This window comes from Phascolarctos cinereus, unplaced genomic scaffold (genome assembly GCF_003287225.1).
Source record: "Phascolarctos cinereus isolate Bilbo 61053 unplaced genomic scaffold, phaCin_HiC Scaffold_5;HRSCAF=322, whole genome shotgun sequence".
NCBI lineage: Eukaryota > Metazoa > Chordata > Mammalia > Diprotodontia > Phascolarctidae > Phascolarctos > Phascolarctos cinereus.
In genome coordinates this window covers 293,896,677-293,924,182 of record NW_027555958.1, presented here as the reverse complement: position 1 = coordinate 293,924,182, position 27,506 = coordinate 293,896,677, and the positions used below count along the sequence as shown (strand labels likewise).

Here is a 27,506-nt window from a genome sequence, read left to right as displayed (position 1 = left end):
GAGGAATAAAAGGTTACACAGGTAAGATGGGGCCCCAATTGTGGAAGACCTCAAATGTTAAGGTCTTAGAAACAAAAGTTTAATTTAAATTTAATTTAATTTTTAAAAATTTAATTTTGTAGACAATGGGAAGCTATGAGAGAGGAACAAATCTAATTATGTCCTCCCCAGTTCAAGAACCTGCAGTGGAACAGGCCTCCTAACTCTTGGCAGAAAGGGACTAGATGTCCACACATTTTCCAGGCACAACCAATATGTGAATTTGCTTTGCTTGATTCTACTTATTTGTTACAAGAGAGGACTTTTATTTTGGAGAGGGAAGGGTGGAGTGGGGAAGAGCTGGTAGACAATGGTAGTGATGCAAAAAAAAAAATAAAAAAAGAAGAAAAAGAGATGTATCAATGGGAAAAAAAAAACCAAACCCTTTAATCCACAGAAGAAAACAGAAGGAAATTCAGAGAGGATGCAGAGATGGAGGGCAGTTTTGTGACTATCTTGTTAAATTTAATATATGCTTTTAAAAAGCTGCATAAAAGTTCACAGTTTCATAAATACTCCTCTTTTCTTCTTCATCTATTGAAATGTTTGTGTTTGTTGATATTTGTTAAGTTTACATATAAGGGCACTGCCCCCTTTCACCCTTGGATATCATATTTGCCAAAAGGGGCAGAAAAGGGACGTTTCGATAAAAAAAAAATGTCTTAAGACAGTTCTGAGGACCTGAGGGAGAACTGCCTCTCACGTGAATGTGCTAAGAGAACCTGTTTTAAGGCAGCTTCAGTCATCACAAGTAAAGACTAAAGGTGGGGATGGTTGCAAGGCATTGTGGTCCACCAGTTCATTTACATATGACTGTTTTCAGAGCTTTGAAGGACATTGTTGAGAAACCATAAAGCAAAGAAGTGTTTGGGAGCTATAGAAAAATCTGTATATTGACTGTGCACACTATATCTGATATAACTATGGGTTTTTGTTTTTCAATCCAAGTTAAAGATGGGCTTCTACTCATAAGGAGGCTCTGATTTGAGGCATTAGAAGCCATAGGGCAAGAGAAGAGTCCCAGGATTCTCACCTGTAGCACATTCTTCTTGCTGGACTTGTCCTTGGTGGCCCAGTTGAGGGTAGCTCCTCGGAGGTCTACAGTGTACTCCGGAGTAGACAAAGTGGATGGCTGTCTCTGGAAGAAGTGTCTCTGTTGAGCTCTCATTCTCCTTATCCCCTTCATTCCCCCAAATTAAACTTGTTCTTTCAATACAGCTTACCCTCAGCCCTCCCTCAACAATATATGTCTTGTTCTTCAGTCGTGTCCGACTCCTCATGACCCCATTTGGGGTTTTCTTGGCAAAGATACTGGAGTAGTTTGCCATTTCCTTCTCCAGTTCACTTTACACATGAGGAAACTGAGGCAGACAGGGTTAAGTGATGTGGCCAGAGTCACACAGGTAGTGAATGTCTGAGGCCAGATTTGAATTCAGGAAGACAAGTCTTCCTGACCCCAGGCCCCACATTCTATCCACTGTACCACATAGCTGCCCCAATAGTATGTGTACTTGAATACAAAGAGAAGGGATCACACAGTAATAGGATGATTTAAGGATAGAAGGGACGTTAAAGGTCACTAGATGAGGTTGCACAGCTAGTAAGTGTCTCTCTCGGGTGGGATCTGAACCCAGGTTTTCCTGACTCCATCCATGTTCAGTGCACTATAATCAGGGGTTCTTAACTTGGAGATTGTAATCTTCAAAAAATATTTTTTTGGATAACTGTCAATCTGATTGGTTCCCTTTGTAATTCTAGGTATTTCATATGATGCATTTAAAAAACATTATTCTGAGGAGGGTTTTATCCAGCTGCTAAGGGGGTTCATGACACACAAGAGTTAAGACTACCCTAGTTGGTAAATATTTGTTGAACACCAACTATGTGCCCAGCACTATGGTAAGCAATGGGGATATAAAAGAAAAGCAAAGAAGTCTCTGTCCTCTGGAAGCTCACAGTCTAAGGGGCTATGTCTGGGATTTGCTTTGTCATTTTCCTGTTCTAGTAGCGAGGCCAGAATCCTTTCCTTGCTCCCTTTGGACTGGAACTCCTCAAGCCCAGAGGTTAATTCAGGGGACATTCACCCTGAGAGTTACTGGTTCTTCCTCTATCTCTGGGGTCGGGGTGTGGGGTCCTCTATGCTCCATCCCATTAACCTCTCTTCCCATATCCCACAGTCGCTCCTCGCCCCAGTGCCACAGACATAAGAGAAGTGGATAACTGATAGATCCTCACCCTTCCTGCAACCGGCCCCAGCCTCAATGAGACCACTTCTCCCATATCCCCAACAACTGAAGACACCATTCCAGTATGGGAATCATCATCCTCATCATCATTTTCTAAGGTCTACAAATCATTTTATCCTCACAACAACCCTGGGAAGTAGGTGTTATTATTATGCCCACTTTACAGAGGCAGACAGAGGTTAGGTGATCTGGCCAGGGTCATGCTACTGTTCTGAGGCCAGACTTGAACTCAGGTCTTCCTCACTCAAAGGACCAGTGCTCTATCCACCTAGCTGCCTGGGAAGCCCGGATTAGATTGGGTGAGCAGAGGCACCCACCCTTAAAGCCTTCTGTATCCCTGGGATATAGGGGAGCTAGCTGGTGCGCTAGCTGAGAGCAGGCAGGTGGTACAACGGATAGCGTACTGAGTGTGAAGTCAGGAAAACTCATCTTCCTGAGTTCAAATCTGGCCTCAGACTCTTACTAGCTGTGTGACCCTGGGCAAGTCACTTAACCCTGTTTGCCTTAGTTTCCTCATCTGTAAAACGAGCTGGAGAAGGAAATGGCAAACCACTCCAGTATCTTTGCCAAGAAAACCCCAAATGAGGTCATGAAGAGTCAGACATGACTGAAATGACTGAATATCCCTGGGAGAGAAATAAAGGCCGTAGACCAAATGTAGAAGGCAGTGCCAAGGAGAAGAGTGATAAGAGGGGTATATATCCTAATAGTCACTGTCTTCCCCCTCTAATGTTTCAGAGAAGGTATGTTTGTAAGGCAGACACAAAGTACCTGCACATTATATTCCTAGAAATCCCTTCTCTTGCTGAGGTCAGCAGGAGGATAGCTTACCTCCATGTCAAGGGGGAACCCTCCCTCTAAGGACTGGGTCTATAGGGGGAACGTATAAGGAACTGTCTCTGACATGATCCATGGTTAGGTGGGGCCCTCACCAGGCTGCCAGCAATAGAGGCCTTTGATTCCTTGAAGAAGGTCAGAATCCCTCCTTCTAGCACAGTCCAGGATGGGCTCCAGTTCTTCTTACTGAAGAGGGAAACAACATCAGCATCGCAGACATTTATATAATGCTTAAGAATGTGCCTACATAATTTCACCTGAACTTCAAAACGGTACCACGAAATAAATCTACTACAGGTATCCCCATTTCACAGATAAAGAAACTGAGATTAAGTGACCCGCTCATTAGTCACACAGCTAGGAATTATCAGAGGTGAGATTCAAATCTATCTTGCCCACTACACTTTGCTGCCACTTTGGGTACTTGCAAGGTACAGAGAAACAACCCCGATGACAACCCCTACCCCACCCAATCTCCCCTCAAGTTCTGGGCTCTGGCTTTGCCCACTGGGCCCTATCAATTGCCCCTGCTCACCGGAGACGTTTCCCTTTGTCCACTGTCTTGGTGCGATGAAGGACACCAGCTTTATCCAGAGTCTTAGACTATAAGCAGGTTGGGGAAAGAAGAGATAAGGTTAAACACAGATTTCAGAGCCCAGATAGGCACTATGTCCACAGGAAGAGCCTGGTAAGTCTTTTGAATGAATTTGAATCTCAGAAGTAAAAGTGACCTCCAAGGTCAGCTGGTCTAATCCCTGATGCTCCTGTCTGGACATAGCTCCTTGAGGACAGGGCCTGTCTTTTGCCTCTCTTGTCTACTATGTGCCAGGCACATAGTAGGAGCTTAATAAGTATTTAATTAATTGACCTGAATTGAAGATAGCCCATTCCTTCATTGGATTGGAGAGCTGTTAGAAAGTTCTACCCTGAAACTTTTGCCCACCCCTTGGTCCTAGTTCAGAATCACAGAAACTTAGCTGGAAGGACCTCAGAGGTTACCTAGCCCAACCCAGAACAAAGCAGGAATCTTCTCTTGTTGCTGTTCAGGTGTTTCAGTCATATTCGCAGAAAGATACTGGAATGGCTTGCCATTTTCTTCTCCTGCTCATTTTATAGATGAGGAAACTGAGGCAAACAGGATTAAGTGACTTGCCCAAGGTCACAGAGCTAGCAAGTGCCTGAGGCCAGATTTGAACTCAGGACAATGAGTCTTCTAGACTCCAGGCCTAACACTCTATCCACTTCATTACCTAGTTGCCCCAGGAATCCTCTCTACCATATCCTTGACCAGTGGTCATCTAGTCTCTGTTTAGAGAGACTAGTGATGGGTAACTGTCCAGGACACCCTTTTTTCATTTTTTAGTGCCTTTTTTTTTTTTGCTTAGGCAATCAGGGTTAAGTGACTTGCCCAGGGTCACACAGCTAGTAAGTGTCAAGTGTCTGAATCCAGATTTGAACTCAGGTCCTCCTGACTCCAAGGCCAGAGCTCTATCCACTGCACCACCTAGCTGCCTCTTTAGTGCCTTATTTTCATGGCTGTGACTCACCTCATTCTTCAAGGTACTACAGATGTACGAAATTCTACCAGTAGAAATGAGGATAAATAATGAATCAAGACAAGATTACTGTTGTTACCACTTCTAAAATTACCACTGAAAATGAAAGTGCAGCCTCCTTTTCTGGGAGGTTCCTTTTCTAAGCAAAAGAAACTTTTGTATTAACTCTGCTCACTAAAAACCTTTTGGCTTGTATGCTAAGAGTTAACCATTTTCTCCTAAATTTGCTTGTCAAAAACATAACATTTTTTCATCTTGTTCTAATTTCTGCAAAAGGTTTTTTCTACCAAGATAACTGTAGCTTCCATCAAGGTTGCTCTCTGGATATTTATTAGTATGCAAAATGAGCATATTGTCCATCTGGAGATAACCACCACATCCAGTGGCATGGACTATGCACCACTCTTAGATTAATTATGGGACCAGTTCTCATAGGGGTCCCCCAGCCAAAAGGCACCTCCATCTGACACTGCTGAGGGTCAGAAACCAGTCACGAGTATGGTCCATGAAATAGGTCATGTGCCATATCCAACTATCACTCAGAAAATACTAGCCGTAACTTCACATACATGCTATCTCAGGCCAGTCACTGCTAGGAAATCTACAAAAAAGCTTAAAGATCGAGGGGCCTAATTGATAAGGACTGAGAAATGGCAAAAGAGTGGCTTTTCCACAATGGAGGCAGGAGCAATCCAGTCACCAACTGCCTTGCTAATGAGGATTTATCTTGTGACCCTCATACAGATAGGTGTATTTGTTCTGGCATCAAGAAGGCTGATGCAGGGGCAGCTAGGTGGCGCAGTGGATAGAGCACTGGCCCTGAAGTCAAGAGGAGCTGAGTTCAAATCCAAACTTAGGTCAAACACTTGACACTTACTAGCTGTGTGACCCTGAGCAAGTCACTTAACCCCAACTGCCTAAAAATTAAAAAAAAAAAAGAGAAAGAAAGTTGACGCAAAAACAGAAGAAACTCTCTAGGACCAAAGAAGTATGCTTTTCATCTGGAAGTATCCAAGAAAGGGATGGGCAATGTTCAGTCTCCCATACTCACTATTCATCTGAGATCCAGCGGGCTGCAATTTATCTCTGCAATAACGCATAAGCTTCAATAAATCTCATCAGAATGTGAGTGGAAGTGTGACTTGGGTTTTACTTTCATTTTTTAGTGGCGTGAGGGTAATGTTTATCATGTAATTATCCCTTTAGAGGGTGTTAGGGGCTGAATGCTGGGGAATTCAGCCTAAGCCCTACCTCTCTGACCCTTGGAATTATAACAGGAACTCATTACTTCTTGAGGGCCCTTTCCACATTTGAACAGTTCTTCCCTACAGAACAGGATAGAATAATAACAATAATAGCTAGTCTTTATACAGCCTTCTATGGTTTGCAAAGGGCTTAACAAATATGATCTCATTTGGTCCTCACAATGACTTTAGGAGTTGTGTGCTACTATTATCCCCATATTACAGATGAGGAAACTGAGACAGACAGGAGTTAAGTGACTTATCCCGGGTCACACAACTTAGGAAGTGTCCCAGGCTGGATCTGATCTCAAGTTTTCCTGTCTCTGGTTCTGGGGCTCTATTCACAGCGCCATCTAGCTGCCATGGGATGTTAATTACCCCCAATTAGAGGCCAAGCTCCTGGCTCTCTCTAGTGTCCATCGTGAGGGTACAGGGAGGGAAGTTCTCCATCTGGAAGTGGAATCAGCTTACGGAGAACTGTTCCATTCCCGTGATGGTAAGGAAGAGGATGTTTATTTATTATCCTTGTCGCCCACTCCAATTGGACAGGTGGAAAGTATGAGAGAGATCAGAGTTCAGTAGAGAAGATTAAAGTGAGGGTAGAGAAAACTCCTCTCTACTTCCCCAGTGTGTAAGCAAACACACACACACACACACACACAATACACACACACACACACACACAGATAATAGGAGAAGCAAAGCCTAGATAGGGAAGGAGAGTCAGAAACTCCCTTGATAAGCATTCACTGCTTGTCCACTGTCTTTCTCACAGCACCCTCTCCATGCCTGCCCAAGCTCCTTTCCCCTAGCGAGCCCCAAATCCACTCACCTTCTCCTCTGGAGGGCTGCCCAGTGTCAGGGAGTCACTGTTCTGGCTGGACTTGCTGCCGCTGCTTTGGTGACGCTGGCCTGCGACGGGTACCTGGAGGAAGGGGACAGACATTCAGAGTCCCCCCACCTGCACTCTAACCTCCATCTCTTACCTCCCCCTCCCCTCATCCAGAGCCAGTACCTGGGGAAGTTCCCACTGGGTGGTGCTGTCACTGGGATTGTAGAAGTATGGCTTCCCCTGCTCATCCTCGGACCTCATCCACTGGTGAGGAAAAGTCCAATCAGTGACCACTGCGTGTTGGGGGCGGGGGGAGGGAAGAAGTTCTTAGACAGGCGAACTTCCAGAAAGAAGAAGGGTGACTTGTGTCTCTGAGGCTGGGAGGGGATGGGAGAGGGAAGGAGAGAGAAAGGAGGGAGTGAATGAGGGGGAAGGAGAGAAGAGAAGGAAGAAAAGGCGAGGAGGATAACATTTCAGAAAAGAAAGTGGATGGCTATGGAAAAAGACAAAATAGATTTGGAGGGAAAGGGGGCTCCAGAGGAATATCTGAAAGAGCATTCTAAGGGAGCTGTCCCCTTGCCCAGTCCTGACATACCTGCTCCTGTGTATAAAGATTGGTATACAGCAAACGCCCATCTGGGGTGATGTGGCAGGACCAGCCAGGGGGTGTGTAGGGGTCAATTGTTCGCCCTGGGGCTGGGGAGCCTGGGTTGGGGTCAGTGTAAGAGCTCCCAGGAGAGAAGTCTTCCTCTGGGTAACACGGCAGCTCCTCCGGATAATCTGTCTCTGGTGTTGGTGGCTGGAACCCAGCCCAGGTCAAGAATCAGCGTGTGGCTCCATCACCTTGGATGTTCTTTCCTACCCAAGAGCCCTCTACTCCTATAGTCCCCTCCACCACTGACCTCCCTTAGGAACTCAGCTCTACCCCAAGGTGAGTTCTTCCCTGCCCCCAAATTTCACCATTCCCTCCTTACCCTTTGGTCCATGGGGCTATAAGGGGCAAGTTCCGTTTGCATCTCAGGGGTGGTGGATTCCTCCCAGGCAGTCTCGCCAGTCAGGGGGTTGTAGAAGAACACTCTCCTGCTCTCTTCATCCCAGTACTGATCCCACTCAGCTTCAGGGTCCCCGGGGCTGCCCAGAGGGGACAGAGAGGTAGCTGGGCTAGATGCACACTCAGGATGGCCAAAGGGAGATTCCCACGTGGTCTCCCCAGTGCTTGGATTATAATAGTAGGGCCGTCCACTGCCCAAGTCTGTATGAGTCTCCCACACTGGGCTGGTGGAGGTAGGGGTTGCAACAGGGGCAGGGGCAGGGGCAGGGGGAGGGGCTGGAGCCAGAGCAGGAATTCGCTGCTGCCTCTCCACATTCACATACACAGGGTCCAAAGAACTCTCTACCTGTGAAAGGAAGAACAAGGGTCAGAAGTCACAGAAATGGAGAGAAGGAAAAGGTCTACCTGTTACTGGGAAGGAAGGGAATCGGAAGTCAAAAGGAATAGAGAAATAAGCTGGAAATAATCACCTCTTGGAGCTTTCAGTTAGGGCCCCATTCCCCTAAGGGGGCCCTAAACCCATTCACTTTCTCCTCTGGAGGGCTGACCACTTTCAGGGAGTCAGAGCGGCACAGAAAGAACACTCAGATTTCTAACTGAACTCTTCCACGATCATCCATTGTAACCCACCACTTTGACCACCCCCCTCCCTCACTATTTTGTGCCTTTTCTCCCAGAAGCTGGATGTGATAGATACTTCAGCCAAGGTTTTATAATCTCTTTAAGGATCATCCCCTTTCCAGATAGGAATCAATTCAACACCTATTTACTAAGAAGTGACAGTGTATAAGGCACTGATCTAGGTGACAGGATACAAACAGAAATCCAAAAGAGTCTCTGCCCTCAAGGGGTTTATGGTCTATTGGGGGAAGGGGATTCTAACACGTACAACAGAGAAGGGATCTTTCAAGGCAGGTTTTATTAGGGCAAAGTTAAGATCCAGAAAAAAATGCTATAGGAATATCTGAGGATGGGGAGGGAGAATAATTTAGCTGGTGGGGAGGGGAAGCAATCAGGGAACGCTCCTGAGAAGAGGTGGCATCTGAGCTGGGGGCCTTGAAAAAAGAATCAGAGATAAAGATGATTCCATTCGAGGTAGGCAGCGGAAACAGGTGGCGTCAGGACATCAGTACAGCATAAAAAAGTCAAGCCATAAGTGACTTCCGGGTAGGATGTCCGTGTGAGTAGAGGCAGAGAAGCCTAGCTCATGCAGGTACCATAGGAAAGATCTAAAAACAGCACCAAACTGAATAATCATGAGGAAACGCAAAGAGAAACTGCAGCAAGTGGTTTCATTGAACTTAGAACTGCACAACAAGGAAGAAAACAAGCATTTATTAGGCACCTACTATGTACCAGGGACTGTGCTAAGCACTTTACAAATTTCTCATTTGGTCCTCACAGTAACTATGGGAGATAGGTATTATTATGCCCCATTTTACAGCTGAGGAAACTGAGGCTGACAGAGGTTAAGTAACTTGCCCAGGGTCACACAGCTAGAGGCTGTCAGAGGTCTTCCTGATTCAGGAAGACTCATCTTCCTGGCTTCAAATCCGGCCTCAGACACTTACTAGCCGGATGACCCTGGGCAAGTCACTTAACCCTGTTTGCCTCAGTTTCCTCATCTGTAAAATGATCTGGAGAAGGAAATGGCAAACCACTCTAGTGTCTTTGCCAAGAAAACCCCAAATGGGGTCATGAAGAGGCGACTGAAGCGACCGATTCCAGGCCCAGCACTCTGCCCACTGCTACACCTGGACAATCAGAAACCTAGAGGGGCAGCTAGGTGGTGCAGTGGATAGAGCACTGGCTCTGGAGTCAGGAGGACCTGAGTTCAAATCTGACCTCAGACACATAACACTTACTAGCTGTGTGACCCTGGGCAAGTCACTTAACCCCATTGCCTAACCAAATCTAAAAAAATAAAAAATAAACCTAGAAAAGCAAGAGAAAAAAAGCCAGTGTGATCAAAGGAAAATAAGATGGAGCCCTGAGTAGAGATCTTGGGCCCCTGATCACTTCAGCACTATCTACCCGGGGGGTCAGAAGCCCTTAGGGATTGGATGAGGATGCTCTACAGCGATTAGAAACCTACAGTTTTTGACCACAGAGGCAGATGTAGAGCCAGTATTGATCAGCCTGGAGTGCTCTATTGGTTCTGGAAGTCCACAGAACTGTAACGTGAGATGCTCCAGAGGACCCTGAAGATCCAGTACTCTGAACCCAGACAATCTGGGGAACTGGGGGGAAGGCCTGAACCCTACCAGCATTCAGAGCACAGTCACACCAGAGGAAGTAGAAGTCAGCAGTGGGAGCTAAGGTCACTGAATTCAGAACCAAACAGGGTGTGACCGTCCCAGCCAGGCATACAGAAGTGGGGGCAGAACAAAGTCCTGGCCCGAAGCCCCGATCCAGGAACAGAGATTACAGATAGGAGTAAACAGTTGCAGACGCTAAACTCTATAAACAGATACGATGGATTTGTATATCTATAAGAGTCCAACCCAGAAGATAGTAATCCCACATCTGCTACAAGCAAAGCCTGAGGGGGAGAAAGAATTCATGGTCACAAAGACAACAGGAGTACCTGGAAGAAATGAAATAAGACATTAAAAAAATGAAATGATCAGTGACATACGAGCTGCGGCTGGGGAGAAACAGACAGAGATTTCTGGCCCAAAGGGCTGCTTAAATGTGGGCAGACTGCCAAATGTCAACAGACCTACTCCAGCAAAAACCTAAAGATTGCACAAGCACGACCAATCATCAAAAAATCCAATGAGAATGAACCGATACAAAGTGAAATGAGCAGGACCAGAACACTGTATACACAGCAGCAGCAACAGTATACAATGACCAACTGTGAATGACCTAGTTATCCTCAGCAATATAATAATCCAAGACAATTCCGAAGGATTTATTATTTTAAAAATGCTATCTACTTCCAGAGAGAGAACTAACCGATGGACTCTAAGTACAGATTGAAGCATATTTTTTTCACGTTATTTTTCTTGTTTTGTAATTTTTTTTTTGGTGTTTTCTTTTGTAACACAACTGATATGGAAATACGTTTTTCATAACTTCACATGTATAACTGATATATTACTTGTTTTCTAAATGAGTGTGAGAGGGAGAATTTGAATAACAAAAGGTCCAGAATATCAAGGGAACTAATGAAAAGAAATGCAGGGGAAGGTGGCCTAGCAATTCCAGATCTTAAATTGTATTCTAAAGCAGCAATCATCAAAACTACTTGGTACTGGCTAAGAAATAGAGTGGTGGATCAGTGCAACAGGTTAAATATGCAAGACACAGTAGTCAATGACTCTAGTAATCTATTATTTGATAAACCCAAAGACCCCAGCTTCTGGGATAAGAACTCATTATTTGACAAAAACTGCTGAGAAAAATGGAAAAGAGTATGGCAAAAACTAGGCATAGACCAAACTCTCACACCATATACCTAAATAAAGTCAAAATGGGTTCATGATTTAGATATAAAGGCTGATACTATAAGCAAACTAGGAGAGCAAGGAATAGTTTACCTGCCAGATTTATGGAGAACAGAAGAATTCATGACCAAACAGGAGATAGAGGACATTACAAAATGCAAAATGGATAATTTTGATTACATTAAATTGAAAAGTTCTTGCACAAAAAAATCCAAAGCAACCAAGATTAGAAGGAAAGTAGAAAACTGGGAAAGAATTTTTATAACCAGTGTCTCTGATGAGGGCCTCATTTCTAAAATATATAGAGAATTAAGTCAAAATTATAAGAATACAAGTCATTCCCCAATTGATAAACGGTCAAAAGATGTGAACAGGTAGTTCTCAGATGAAGAGATTAAAGCCATCTATTAGTCATATGAAAAAATGCTCCAAATCACTATTGATTAGAAAAATGCAAATCAAAACAAGACTGGCCAACGTGACAAAACAGGAAAATGATAAATGTTTGAGACAACGTGGGAAAATTGGAACACTAATGCATTGTTGGTGGAGTTGTGAAATGATCCAACCATTGTGGAGAGCAATTTAGAACTATGCCCAAAGGGCTATAAAAATGTGCATACCCTTTGACCCAGCAATAGCACTTCTAACGCTGTATCCCAAAGGGATCATGCAAATGGGAAAAGAGCCCACATGTACAAAAATATTTATAGCAGCTCTTTCTATGGTGGCAAAGAACTGGAAATTGAGAGGATGCCCCTCAACTGGGGAATGGCTGAGCAAGTTGTGATATATGACTGTAATGGAATACTATTGTGCTACAAGAAATGATGAACAAGTGGACTTCAGAAAAACCTAGAAAGACTTGTGTGGACTGATGCTGAGTGAAGTGAGCAGAACCAGGAGAATGTCGTACACAGTAACAGCCACACTGTGCGATAACTAACTTTGATAGACTTAGCCCTTCTCTGTAATGCAAAGATCTAAGACATCTCCAAAGGTCTCATGATGGAAAATGCTATCCACATCCAAAGAAAGAACTATGGAGTTTGAATGCAGATCAAAGCATACTATTTGCTATTTTTTTCTTCTGTTTTGTTTTGTTTCCTCTTTCTTGTGGTTCCTCCTATTGGTTCTAAGTCTTCTTTACAACATCACTAATGTGAAAATATGTTTAATAGGAATGTATTTGTATAGCCTGTATCAGATTGCATGCCGTCTTGGGGAGGGATGGGGAAAGGAAGGGGGAGAAAGATATAAAACTCAAAAGCTTATGGAAGTGATTGTCAATAAATCAAAATAAATTAACAAAAAAATTTTTAAAAGAAGAGAATTTGTAACTCAAAAATGTTTAAAATGAATGTTAAAGTTTTTTAAACACAATTGGGAAATATTTAACAAAATTTTTAAAAAAATTTTAAAAAAAGAAATCCAATAAAAACTATAATAAATAGCTTCTTCCCCCTGAGAACTATACAAAAAGCCTGAAAAGCCCGAAAAGCCCATGGGCCATAAGAAAGCAGTTACCAGAACAGCCAGTGTTAGTACAGACAGACAATGCTCAAATACCAACTAGGAGTCAGGAAGACTCAAGTTCAAATCTGGCCTAGCTGTGACCATGGGCAAATCATAACCTCTGTTTGTCTCAGTTTCCTTCTCTGTAAAAAAGGAGATCATAATAGAACCTACCTTACAGGGTTGTTGGGAAGCCAAATGAGATAATAATTATTAAGTGCTTAGCACAATAAACTGGCACAGAGTAAGTGCTATATAAATGTTAGCTATTATTATAATTATTAATCTGCATGTTTCTGTATCAGAAAGCAGCAATAAGAGTGGAGGGCTCTCCTAAGAAAGCCCCAGGGTGACTGGAAATACACAGCACTGCCCTTGGAAGGGATGTGAAATGTTAGTAACCAGAATGGGCTTGATGATGCTCAAAAGGGGTAACCCCAAGTGCTCAGGGCTCTGAGATCTTTAGTATTCTGTCTTGAGAATTGGTCTAAATCTTCCAATAATTTTTTCATGATATTCCTATTCTGCTTATTTTGTTTGGCAACAATTCATCCACGTCTTCCCAAGTTCTTACGAATTTTTTGTATTTATCATTTCTTATGAAAACACAATTTGTTCAGCCATTGTCCAATGACAGGTACAGCGACTTTCCCTCCAGGTTTCTGCAGCCACCAAATGTCTCTGAAGATTCAGTGCTCTGAACCTCAAAAATTCAGGGGAAGACTAATCCTGGGAAGTAGATGTCAGCACAGCAATCCAGGTAAACTAGGTTACAACGAAACTGGGCTGACCATCGAGCCCCAAAACACAGCAGAAGGTGGCCCTGGCACAAAGCCCCATTTCGGATCCTAAGGCTAGAGACAGGAGCAAATACAAGAAGATACATACAACTATAAAGAAACATAATGGATCCAGACATACACAAAAATCTAACCCAGAAAGAAAGAATAATTCTACAACTGACACCAGGGACTTATAAGGCAAAATGGATTTTTCACAAAGACTGCACGAATATTTAGAATAAATGAAGCAAAACATTTAAAAAATGAAGAATAGGAAGGAGAATAAAGCTTAGAACAGGAAGTGGCAAACCTTATCCAAGTAACAGATTCTTTGAAAATTACAATAGACCAAACAGAAATTAATGACTCCACAAGAGAGGAAAAATATTTAAACAAAATCAAAAGACCAGGGAAAAAAAGAAGATGTGAGGTATCTGCTATAACAAAAACAAACAAACAAAAAAAAGTGACCTAGACAAAAGGATCAAAGAAAAGTGATTTAAGAATCCTTGGATTTACTGAAAACTACGACCAAACACAAAGCCTGCATATGATATTTCAAGAAATCATAGATGAATATTGCTCAGACTTATTAGAACCAGAGGGGGCAAAGTACAGACAGAAAGAATCCATTAATCACCTCCTTAGAGAAAGAAAAGGAAAAGTCCCAGAAATGTCACAGCCAAAATCCAGAGCTTCTAAGACAAAGAAAAAAAAATGTCAGAAAGAATTCAAGAACCAAGGAATCAGTCAGGATCACAAAGGTCGTGGCAGCTTCCACCTCTACAAGAGGAGATCTTGGAATCTTACAGGGAGGAAAAATTGGACCTTTAATGTAATTGAGAACTTTCAAATATTCCTCATGAAGACACCAGAGCTGAGTAGAAAATTTGAAACACAATCACAAGATTCAAGAGAAATCTAGAAACTAGGTTAGTGTATCTGAGTAATTAGAAGGGGCTTATGATGATGAATGGTCAATATTCCTTAGAGGGGAAGGAAACAAATATCTTTTAAGAACCTCAATATTTAGTATTGAGGAGATAGTTAATTATAATAGAAGATTGGGGGGTGTTGTGGATTGGCTCTGCTCTGAGAGTTTTAAAGAGGAAAGTAAAAGATTATATTAGTGTAGAAAGGAGGAAGAAGAGAGTGGGACATATTATTTCTCATACATGGGGTATACAAACACAAAAGAAGGATGAAGTAGCAGGGGTCAATGAACCTTGCTGTTAGTTGAATCTGACTAAAGAGGGTTTGCACGCATGTACACATGCACGCACGCACACACACAGTTTGATGAAGAAACAAGGGGAGAAAGCAATATAGGGGAAGGGGATTAAGAGGAAAACTAATACTGCTGAAAGAACAGTCACCAGCAAAACAGACTTCCAGATCCCACAGAGGTCATTAAAATGGGGGAAAAAAGAAAAGAAATGTTAACTAAGAGGGTGTCCATCAACTGGAGAGTTGCTGGACAAATTGTGGTATGTGAATTTTACTGAGTTGTAAGAAATGCCAAAAGAGATGATTTCAGAGAATCCTGGGAAGTCAGAACTGAGGCAGAGTGAAGTGAGCAGAACCTGAACAATTTCTACAATAACATTGTAAAGAAAATATAACTCTGAAAAACTGAAGAACGCTGATCAAAGTAATGCCCAACCACATCTCCTGAGGGCCTTTGTTGAAGCATGCTACTCCCCTCCTGAGAGAGGTATTTTGGGATATGATCACAGTGTGGCTTTGATTCACTCGCCTATGCTTATCTGTTGCAAGAGATTTTTTGCCTTTCTTTTTATATTTGGGGATGTGATAAGGGGAAGGGAGAGTATTGATGGGAATGCAAAAAAAAAAAGAGAGCCATTGAAACATTTTTAAAAGTACACTGAAGAATGTAGAAAAAATGGTCAGAAGAAAGCAAGGACTTTATTAAGGATCTATTACGTGCCAGGCACCATTACAAGTTTTGGGGATGTGAGGAAAGACAAAAGACAGTCCTGGCTCTCGAGGAGCTCACAGTCTAACGGGAGAGATAATGTGCAAATGGCTATGTACAGAAAATAACAGACAGGCTAAATTGGAGATAATTAACAGAGGGAAGGTGTTAAAGGGGATTGAGAAACTCTTCTTGCAGAAAGTAGGATTTTAACTGAGACTTGAAAGAAGCCAGGAAAGCCAGGACATGGATTTGAGAAGGAAGAGAGTTGTAGGCATGGAAAACAGCAAGTGAAAATGCCCAGATACAAAGAAGCACAAAAAAGTGGTACAGTCTTGAAAATAACAGGTTGAATGTATTATATGCTTTTAAAAAAAGCAACTGGCATGGAATAGAGGTTGTTTCATACAATCCTTTCTTTCTGTTCTATTGAATATGGAAGTGCCCATGGTTTGGGTTTTGGGGGTTTTAATTTTTTTTTTTGCATTAAGTTCAAGATAAGAAAAGAAATTAAGAATAGGAAGGTGAAAAAATTGTTTATAAAAGAAGAGGTAGAAGACCAAACAAATAGTGAACCTTCTGAAAATAGAATGAAGCAAATAGAACTTAATCATTTTCTGAGACAACAAGAAACATTAGGACAAAGTAAAAAGATTGTAAATAGAAAAAAAAATGTAGAGGGCTACCTACAACAGACCTGGCAAACAATCCAGGAGTGATCATTTAGGAATCGTTGCACCCCCTGAAAGCCATGACCAAGAAACTCCTGGATTCCACATTTCAAGAAATCATTAGTAAAAATTGACCAAATCTATTACAATCAGAGGGCAAAGTGAAAGACAAAAGAACCCACCAATTACCTCCTTTTAGCAAAGGGGCAGTATGGTTTATCACTGGAAATATAGAGTTGGTCAGTAGCTGATCATTGTACTGGTCAGTGTCCCTAAGTCTTCCAATAATTTTTTTAATGGTTTTACTGGTTCTGCTTACTTTGTTTGGCCATAATTCATCCACGTCTTCCCAAGTTTCTACAAATTCGTCATACTTATCATTTCTTATGATAACAAAATTTGTTCAGCATTCTCTAATGATGGGTGCACCTACTTTCCTTCCAGATCTTTGAGGCCACCAAAAGTGCTGCTGTAAAGGAAATAGATCAGGGGAAATCTGAGATCAAATTTGGGAGTTTTCCTAAATGACTTGATAACATAATTGAGTGAAGGACATTCTTAGTTATGAGAAAAATTAAGAAGTTCCTCAATCAAATCACTAGAATTAGTTATCCCTTCTACATTGAGGGGGTTAGGGACATGGCGCACCTCTAATCAAGAAAATGAGCATAAAATTTTTTGGCCCATCCTTCAGACCAGAAAAGAAGTCTGAGTTATTATGATATTAAAAAAAAGTTTTGAAAAAAATATATGTTTTGATATTCTATAATACTATAGATATAATTTATACATTTCTGAGTTTCTAAACCTTTTCTGTGTCATCTGCTAGCTTTTGCATGTTGTCTTCAGCTTTTGCAAAGCTTCCCCCAAAATTCCCATTTAATTTCTTATGCCAATTCATGATATATCGAAACCGTGATGGGGAAAGTCACAATGTGGAAGGGATAACTGTATAGCATGTTGGCCATTCAATGAAGGCAACTGATGGGTCACAGGGAACTTCTGATAATTGGCTGAGACAATCAGTCATACCCAATTCAGCCTAGGTAAAAGTAAACTGGGGTCACCCTAAGACAGTCCACTAACCTTCTTGGGTAGGCAATGGATCCTGGGTAGGTTCAATAAGCCAAGAAGCTTCAGCACTAGTCACACCTACTGAAAGCTGAATAAAGGAATGGATTATAGAAAAAAGGGCACTGGATTTGGAATCATGGGATCAAGGTTAAGATCCTAACTCTGGTACTACCTGGGTGACCTTTAGCAAACTTCAACTTCTCTGAGTCTTCCTTTAAAATGAGGGGGTTGAATGCCTTAAATCGCTAATAAGAGAATTTCAAATGAAAACAGCTCTGAGGTTACATCTCATAATCATCAAGCTGGCAAAAGTGAAAAAGATGGAAATAATCAATGTTGAAGGAGCTGTAGAAAAGCATGTGGAGTGAGGAGAACTGCTAAGACAGAATATTGTATACTTTGTCAAATACATCTCTGTAGCAGAATTTTTTTTTTTTTGCTTTACTTCTTTGTCACAAGAAAAGGTTAATCTGGATAGAGGCAGAAAATGACTGATACAAGGACAAAAGGCATAAAAACTTTTTTTTTAAGTTGCAGTTAGGTGGCGCAGTGGATAGAGCACCAGTCCTGAAATCAGGAGAACCTGAGTTCAAATTTGGCCTCAGATACTTACTAGCTCTGTGACCTTGGGCAAGTCACTTAACCTTGTTTGCTTCAGTTTCTTCACCTGTAAAATGAGCTGGAGAAGAAAATGGCAACCCACTCCAATATCTTTGCCAAGAAAACCCCAAATGGGGTCACAAAGAGTCAGACACAACTAATCAACAAGAAAAAAGTACCCAACAATTGGGAACAATTGAACAAAATCTAGTATTACAAATATAATGCAATATTATTAGTGTATCATAAGAAACATCAGAACATTTATATGAAATGATGGCAGAGTGAAAAGAGCAGAACCAGGAGAACATATAGGCAATGACTTTAAGAAATTAAATAAAACAACACAAAAAAGCAACTGAACTCAGAATAAATGAAATGACCAATACTGATTTCAAAGGTCAGGGGGCTATGGTTGCCAAATGCAGCAGAAGGGAAGAGATAAAGTCATATTGGTCAGTTTTGCTTGACTATATAAGAGACTCTTCTGGTACGGGAAGAGGGGATTATCAGTCAGTCAACAAGTTTTTATTAAGTGCCTTCTGTATACCAGGCAGTGAGCTAGGCACTGAGGATACAAATCCAAAGAATGAAACAATCTCTACTGGCAATGAACATACATTCTAGTGGAATATAGGAGAAATGATTATGATGCATTTTTTTTAAAGTTAAGAAAAATAAAACAAAATGAGTGGTTTAGAAAAGACCATTTCTAAGGTTTCTTCTAGCTCTGAGTCTATGATTCTACACCCTTGGAAGGTTAGGAGCCCTTGATGTCCCCTCCCCGTTTGACACATCCTTCCCCACCACCATCCACACAAGTGGAGAATGAATGGAAACATGCCCCGTGCCCTCTGCCATCATAATTCCCAGGCAGAATGCAGGCAGCTGAGCCAAAGCGAAGCAAGAGAGAGTAACAGCAGACATGAGGAAGAACTTACTGAGAATGAAGGGGGAGGCTATAGCCATGGGAACAACTACCTGATGAAAGTTGGAGAATTCTTTCCTGGGAGTCGTTAGGAACTGGCATCCCTACCAAATAGAAACTGAGGAGGATGCCAGATGCAGTCAGGGGCTGAACAAGGGTAGGTTTCTGTGTGAATGACTGAGACATCTGGGCATTAGTACTCTCTCTACTGCCTCAAATTATCTTGTGTTTTTACTACTAACTCAAAATGGTGTGCATAGTAGGCACTGAATAATTGCTTACTGAATTGAATGGAACCATAAAGGCCTGTGTTAGAAAAAGTGCCTGATAATGAAGCTAATCACCTCTGGAAGGCAGCATGTACAGAAAAAGCACTGGGTTTGTTCTCAGAAGACCTGGGTTCAAATCACCCCTATGCCACTCACTTCTCCAGCTTGAGTGGCTGTCAACCCCTCTGAGGATCCCTATAAGATCTTCCAGCTTTATATCTATGTTCATTTAGCAGCTAGGTAGTGCAATACATAGAGTGCTTTGCCTAGAGTCTAGGAAGACCTGAATTCAAATCATGCCTCAGACAACGAACTATCTGTAGGACTCTGGGCAAGTCACTTAACCTTTGCCTGCCTCAGTTTCCTCAATTGTAAAATGAGAATAATAATAGCACCTACCTCCCAGGATTGTTGTGAGGATCACATGAAATAAAATTTGTAAAGAGCTTAGCACAGTGCCTGGCATATTAGGCACTTAATAAATGCTTGTTCTCCATTATGAAAAGCAAAATGGATAACTTTGATTACATCAAATTGAAAAGTTTTTGCACAAACAAAGCCATTGCAACGAAGATTAGAAGGAAGGTAGAAAATTGGGAAAGAATTTTTACAACCAGTCTCTCTGATAAAGGCCTCATTTCTAAAATATATAGAGAATTAAGACAAATTTATAAGAACACAAGCCATTACCCAATTGATAAATGGTGAAAGGATAAGAACAGACAATTCTCAGATGAAGAAATTAAAGCCATCTATAGTCACATGAAAAAATGCTCTAAATTGTTATTGATTAGAGAAATGCAAATCAAAACAACTCTGAGGTACCACATCACACCTATCAGACTGGCCAACATGACAAAACAGGAAAATGATAAATGTTGGAGAGGATGTGGGAAAATTGGAACACTAATACATTGTTGGTGGAGTTGTGAAATGATCCAACCATTTTGGAGAACAATTTGGAACTGTGCCCAAAGGGCTACAAAAATGTGCATACCCTCTCTGATCCATCAATAGCACTTCTAGGGCTGTATCCCAAAGAAATCAAACAAATGGGAAAAGGACCCACACGTACAAAAATATTCATAGCAGCTCTTTTTGTGGTGGCAAAGAATTGGAAATTGAGAGGACGCCCATCAATTGGGGAATGGCTGAGCAAGTTGTGGTATATGAATGTAATGGAATACTATTGTGCTATAAGTAATGATGAACAGGCTGACTTCAGAAAAACCTGGAAAGACTTATGTGGTCTGATGCTGAGTGAAGTGAGCAGAACCAGGAGAATGTTGTACACAGTAACAGCCATGTTATGCAACAACTAAGATTGTTAAGCTGAACCTTTCTCAGCATTACGGGGGGATCTAAGACATCTCCAGAGGCCTCATGATGGAAAATGCTATCCACATCCAAAGAAAGAACTATGGAAATTGAATTGCTATTTTTTCCCCTCTTCTGTTGAGTTTTGTTTCATCTTTCTGATGGTTCCTCCTATTGGTTTTAATTTTTACTTACGACTTCACTAATGTGAAAATATATTTAATAGGAATGTAAATGTAAAACCTATATCAGATTGTGTGCTGTCTTGGGGAGGGTGGGGTGGGGGAGGAAGGGGGAGAAAAATTTTCAACTCAAAAGCATATGGAAGTGATTGTTGATAAGACAATAAATTAATAAAATTGGAAAGAAAAAATAAATGCTTGTTCTCTCCCTCCCTCTAGAGCAAAGGGGAAAAGGTATGATTAAAGAAGTGACTCCAGAAGGAAGCATTTTCATTTTCATGGCTCTGCTGCTAGCTTTTGTGGGATTGTCTCCTGTTTCACATAGGAGCCTTACTGAGGGGCCTGGAGCCAAAGTCAGGAAGACCCAGGCTCAAATCATATGCATGAGTCACATACATGTCACATGGATGGGTGGTGCTACTACAGTCCCCTTGGAGCTATAAGATAAGATGCCAGCAACATGACGGAAGCAAGGTTCTGAACGTAGTATGTATAGGTTTCATTTTCTTGCCCTCCTAAGAAATTTGTTATTGTTCAGTCATTCAGTCGTGTCCAGTTCTTCATGCCTACGTGGACCATAGAACGTCAACACTGTCCATAGGATTTTCTTGGCAAGGATACTGAAATGGTTTGCCATTTCCTTTTCCAGTGGATTAAGGCAAACAGGTTAAGTGACTTGCCCAGGATCACACAGCTAGTAAGTTATCTGAGGCCACATCTGAATCCAGGTCTTCCTGACTCCAGGCCCAGTGCTCTATCCAATGAGCCACCTAGTTGTTTCCTAGACAAATGGGTTAAGTGACTTACCCAAGGTCATACAGGTAGTAAGTTGTCTGAGGCTGGATTTAAGCTCAGGTCTTCCTGATTCCAGGCCCAGTGAGCTATCCACTGAGCCATCTAGCTGTCCTAAGATAGTACAGAAGGCCAACTTTGAAGGGTTGGCCCGTAAAAGAGGAATCAGTTATTCTGTGCAACCCCAGAGAGCAAACCTAGAACCAGTGGATAGCATGGTGAGAAGCAATTTGATATGATGGAAACACCACTGGACCTAGGAATCAGAAAGTCTGAATTCAAATCCTGGTGTTGAAACTAGCTATGTGGTTGATTTTGTATTAAATCACTTACCCTCAGTGAGACTCAGTTTCCTCATTTGTAAAATAGAAACAATGATATACTGGCCTGCCTCACAAGGTTGTTATGAAAAGAGTACTTTGCATTACAAAGTAAAGCATTATAAAACCATGAGCTAAGATCACTGAGTTCTGGGAGGGAAGGAAGGCTTCAGTAGAACGTAAGAAAGAAATTCTTAACAATTAGAAAGTAGAAGGCAGGAGCAGCTAGGTGGCTAAGTGGATAGAGTCAGGAGGACCTGAGTTCAAATCCAACCTCAGGCACTTACTGGCTGTGTGGCCCTGGGCAAGTCACTTAACCCCAATCGCCTGAAAAAAAAAGAAAGAAAGAAAAAGAAAATAGGAGGGTATTGCCTTGGGAAGGAATGAGTTGCCCATCTCAGCAGAAACTAGGTCACCACTTGGCAGGAATGCCACAGGGAGCTTCTGGTTTAAGAGAGTTTGGACTAGTGAGTACTTCACTTGGAGAAAAGGAAGACCCACATTCAAGTGTCACCTAATGTTGCTTATAGTTCTAGCTGTGACTGTGGTAAGCCACTAATGCAGGGGTGGGGAACCTGTGGCCTTGAGTCCACATGTGGCCCTCTAGGTCCTCAAGTGCAGTCCTTTGATGTGGCCTCAAAGCCGAAGGTTCCCCTCCCCTGCACTGATCTTTCTGAACCTCTTCTCATCTAATAAAAATAGACGTAATAATACCTGCCTCATTTAAATGAACTGACATACATAAAATGATTTGCCAACTTTAAAGAGCTACCTAAATGTCAGTTATTGTTATTGTTACCAGTAGGACCTCTGAAGTCCCTAGACAGGGACCTCTGGAAGACTCGGCCACCCTATGGAGTTTAGGACACAAGCCCAATTCTATGGTGAAAAGCTTCTCTCTAATGGTTCACCCACAACCTCCTGTCCAGCCCAATTTCCCTACCTCTCCCCAACCCCATGCCCGACACTCACATAAGATTGTGTTATGTCCCAATCCCTTAAGGAGAAGTTTGCTATTGGAAACGAACCTCTGCAAAATGTGCCAATGACCTCTGCTAAGCTTGGGTGAGAAAACCACAGTTCTGGCCCCAGAAGCCGGGCAGGAGATGCACATCGGCACCAACATTGGGCATAAGGTCAAAGGCAAGGGATTTACAGACCCCATTCCCCAGAATGCTGTGCCCTCTGCATCTCAGTCACACACACACACACACACACACACACACACACACACACACACACACACACACTTTCTTGCTGTGCTTCAGGATCAGGGGCATCGTATAAGGGACCTGCAAATAACTAAACAGCCTTCTAGAAGCTGAGAATGGATCTTGTGGGCCTGTTCCTCAGCAGCATTGGTCCCACCCATCTTTCTCAGCCCTGCCACCTAAAGCTAACCAGGTTCTTACCACATCCACCCCACCCCTCTCACAGCACTTCCTGACAACAGCCAACCTCTCCTGGCCAGGCCTTCCTCCTTTTCACACTGCCGCACTGTCTCCTCCCCAGGCCGGCCCTGGCTCTCTCCCCCTCCTCACCACGTCCCTTCTACTCCTTCAGTCTGCCCTTTCTTTTTTCTCTCTCTCCTAGAATGGAGAGAGAGCTCACAGGGCAAAGATCCCAGATCCTCTTCATCACCACCCAAGTCTCATGACGCTTGCCAAGTTTAAACCTCAATTGTCCCTTGCAAAGTGCTCAAACCCAGATCAAAGCGGCCCCCTTCCCCAGGTCTCCAATCCATGCTCTATTTCAGCAACATTCTGATAACAGACCAGGTGATTTTTAAGGTCCCCCCCTTGGTTTTAGTGTTCTACGATTCTCTGTTCCTATGATTCTCCCCCCCCACCTAAAAAAAATCCCCACCTCTCCGCATCTCCCAAGGTGGTCTTTCTCTTGTCATATCCTTAACACCAACCTCCAAAGTGTCCCTGGCACCGAGCCCTTCATGTGGGCATCCCGCCTGCCTCCAAGAGGCCTGCCTCCGTCTCCGGCTCATCCTGGCAATCATGTCCACCATCCTAGCCCCTTCAGGGCCAGCCTGAAACTGGGCCCTGGGGTGGATCTGTGGGGGTGGAGTCCAAGGGAGCACAACCTCAGGGATGGGGCACAGGGAGCCAACAGGAGCCCAAAAAGAGAAGTTGTCCAGAGGTGAAGGAGGCTGGGTCTCCAGCACATTTCCTGTCAGGGCCAAGGGAGCGGAAGTGTTGCTGGGGGTGACAGACAGAGAGGCAGAGCGGGGCTTTTAGGGGCTAATAAGTCAGTTGGTATTTTTATACTTCCTGAGACAACAATGCAAGCCCCCTGGCAAAGGATGGAGCTGGGAGGTCTGGTCAATTCCTTGTCCACATTTTCCTGAGATCATCATCCCCAAAACCCAAAGAGAATCTCCTTTCTTTGGAGGTCCAGGGTAACCACAAAGCTTCAGGGACAACACATTGAGGCCAGCTGACGGGAGAGTGTCCAGGGCTGACTCTCTTGCTATCCTACCTTCCTTCTTCTACGGTAAAGGACAAATAGGGCAGGTTTGACCCTCTACATCTAGGCACATGCCCCAGGAGTCTGAGCCAAGAATCCCTTATCATTTATCAGATCCTCATGACAAGTCAGGGTGCCAGGGCATATGGTCTGGTGTAACCTCTTCCCTTTACCAGCCCTAGGCAACTAGCTAGGTGGCACAGTTAGAGTCAGAAAGACCTGAGTTCAAATCCAGCCTCAGACACTTCCTAGCTGTGTGATACTGAGCAAGTCACTTAACCTTTGTCTGCCTCAGTTTCCTCAATTACAAAATAGGAATAATAATAGCACCTATCACACAGGGTTGCTGTGAGGATCAAATGAGATAATACTTAGCCCCAGTGCCTGGAACATAGTAGGCACTTAATAAATGCTTGTTTTCTTCTTATCCCATTGCACCAAGAAACCAGATAAGTTTGAGGCTCACTCATCTCCTACTGGCCCCAAGCCACCACCAAATGCATCCCAGTGCTCCAGAAAGCTGGCAGAAGACAGGGTTGCCCAGGATTCTCCTCTAGCATTAGGGGTCCACAGCACATGACCTAATAATTTATGCTTTGTTCAGAATCCCCCAGTGACTCAGTGCCCCACAAAGCAGCCCCATCCCCCTGAAAGGTATTTCTACCAGAGCATACTTAGAAAAGTAAGGCCCAGCCCTCAGGCTAGGATTAGTTTAGATAGATGGGTTAGGATACAGGAGAGAAGAAAAAAAATCAGAAGAAAGGCAGGGTCTGTTTACAGAAGAGGGAGTGAGTGATGGAGAAAACCTCAGTGTCAGACATAGATTTAATCCAGTAATTCCACCTGAACCCCTGGTCTTTTCCCCCCAGACCTTGGGTTTAACTCAGCGACTCTTCACCTTTTTTGTGCCATAGACACCTCTGGCAGCCTGATGAGCCCTATGGCTCCCTCCTCAGAATCATGGTTTGAAATGCATAAAATTAATATAACTAGCATTGATTTGTAGAGCACTTCAAGATTTGCAAAGCACTTTACAGATATTATCTTCTTCAATCCTCACAACAAGCCTGAGGTTGGTGTTATTGTTAAACCCATTCTGCAGACAAGCAAATTGAGATTAAATGACTTTCCCAGGGTCACACAGCTGATGAGTATAGAAAGCCAAAATCAAACTCGGACCTTCCTAACTCCAGGTTCAGTTCTCTGTTCACAGGACCTCCTAGCTGCCTCACACAGGATTACAATGGAAACCGATTACACCAAAATAATACTAAACATATATATCTAGATACACATGTACGTGTGTATATATGTTTTGTGTGTGTTTGTGTGTGTATGTGCATATATATGTGTACATTTGTTGTTGTTCAGTCATGTATGACTCTTTGTGACCCCTTTTGGGGTTTTCTTGGCAAAGATATTGGAGTGGTTTACCATTTCCTTCTCCAGCTCATTTGATAGATGAAGAAACTAAGGCAGACAGGATTAAGTGACTTGCCCAGGGTCACACAGCTAGTGAGTGTCTGAGGCTAGATTTGAACTCAAGTCTTCCTGACTCCAGGGCTGGCACTCTATTCACTGTGCCACCAAGCTGATATTGATATATCTATACACACATACACTTACATATACACATATATGTGTGTAAAATCTGTATTTTATTGTATTTTATTCAATTTTTTTATTTTTATTTAATTTGTTAAATTTTTAAATTACATTAGATCTTGAATCAGGGTGGTAGCTTTGTGAGTGGAGCTCTATCTATCCATCTATGTGTATGTGTATATGTATATTTACATATAGGTATATATATACGTGTATATGTATATATGCACACACATATACGTACCCATGTATATATATATGCACACGTGTACACACATACATACACACACAAATGCACAAAAGCTTAAGAATTCCCTGCTTACCTAGAGACAACAGCTGCATATAAACACACACAGTCCTGCTTATAATCCCACAAAAGCCCCTGTGTCATGTCCCCTACATCTAACGTAGCACTGGGCTCCTGGCCTTTGTAGCTACCATCCTTCCAGTCATCCTTGCTTCTTAGGATAATAAGGTTGTAAGACCACCGATTTAGAGCTGGGAGGGTCCTCAGAGGTGCCTAGTCCAGATGAGGAAACTAAGGGCTAGGAAAGTTACAGTGTTACATATCGTATTGCAATGATACACAGGTTGGAAACATCAGAGGCAGAATTTGAACCCAGGTCTTGGGATTAAAGAAGCTTTTCACCATACCATTTTTTCTGCCCTTATTTCCCACATTCATTCAGTCAACTTTACCTTTTACTCTTTTGGTCTCTTCCCCACAAGGCCACCACCCTGATTCAAAGTCTAATGGACTTGGAAAATATTTAACACAAATACAGTAAGACACAGATAATCTTACATTTTAAAACTAAATCAATATTGGGTCCAGAAGGATCCTTATGTTTGGATTACTGGCCGCCTATCTCTTTTGAGTTTGACACTGCTGGTCTAACTACCTTTCATGGGGGCTATTGTGATCACCTTCTGACTGGGCTCCTTGCCCCTCACTCTTTTATTCAAAAGGGGTCAAAATACAGAAGCTTCCAAAAGCAGGGTTATGACCATATTTCTCCCTGGCTCAAGAACATTCAGGGGGTCCCTATTGCCTTTACGGTAAAGTACAAACTCCTAATCCTAGAATGTAAGGCCCTCCAACTTACCTTGTAAAGGTTCACTTCATCTTACTCCCTTTTATATACTTTACACACCATGTTCCAACCAAACTGAGCTACTAATTGCTCCTAGACTTCATCCTAATCTCAGTTCTCTCCATTAATTTATATAGACTGCCCCACATGAACACACTCCCTTCTCTTCTCTACTTGTAGAAATCTGTCTTCCCTTAAGGCTCAGCTCCAGGAAGCCTTCCCTGATTTGCCCACTTCCCCCCATACCATGGTACATCCCCAGTGAGGGGAAGGAATAGCTTTATAGAATACCTACTATGTGTCAGGCCCTGTGCTAAGTAGGTTGTGGTTTTTTTTTTTTTGGTGGTTGTTTTTTTTACAAATATCTCATTTGACCCTCACAACAACCCTGAGAGATAGGTGCTATTATTATTCCCATTTTACAGATGAAAAAACTGAGGCAAACAGAGGTGAAGCAATTTTGCTCAGGGTCATAGCTAATAAGGTACCAGTTGAAAATTTTCAAGCTCCCCCTCAAGTTTTCCTAGAGCACTTTGTCTGAACCTCTCTTTTGTTCCACCCAGCACTCTGTTATCTCTGTGTAAACTGCCCATAATCCCTACCCAAAGAGACAAAAGAGACCATAAACAGCTTGAGGGCAAAGGCTGCGTCACTTTTCACGTTTGGATCCCCAGCACCCTGCACAC

The 27,506-nt window shown here is 42.6% G+C and overlaps 1 protein-coding gene across 4 annotated transcripts in view; it reads right to left on the bottom strand.

Annotated features, from left to right (window-relative positions):
* Nucleotides 1-27,506, bottom strand: part of ARHGAP27 (Rho GTPase activating protein 27) — a 67,904-nt gene that overhangs the window by 8,483 nt on the left and 31,915 nt on the right. For 3 of the 4 annotated variants that reach the window (XM_020997529.2, XM_020997527.2, XM_020997531.2), the window contains 7 exons: nucleotides 7,729-8,151; nucleotides 7,350-7,553; nucleotides 6,938-7,018; nucleotides 6,755-6,847; nucleotides 3,658-3,725; nucleotides 3,218-3,308; nucleotides 1,073-1,177 (listed from right to left, as the gene is read on the bottom strand). In XM_020997529.2, coding sequence (XP_020853188.1) covers nucleotides 1,073-1,177; nucleotides 3,218-3,308; nucleotides 3,658-3,725; nucleotides 6,755-6,847; nucleotides 6,938-7,018; nucleotides 7,350-7,553; nucleotides 7,729-8,151 — 1,065 coding nt within the window. Of the gene's footprint in view, nucleotides 1-1,072; nucleotides 1,178-3,217; nucleotides 3,309-3,657; nucleotides 3,726-6,754; nucleotides 6,848-6,937; nucleotides 7,019-7,349; nucleotides 7,554-7,728; nucleotides 8,152-23,561; nucleotides 23,814-27,506 lie in introns of those variants that run through there. The other variant, XM_020997530.2, reaches the window with a different exon arrangement.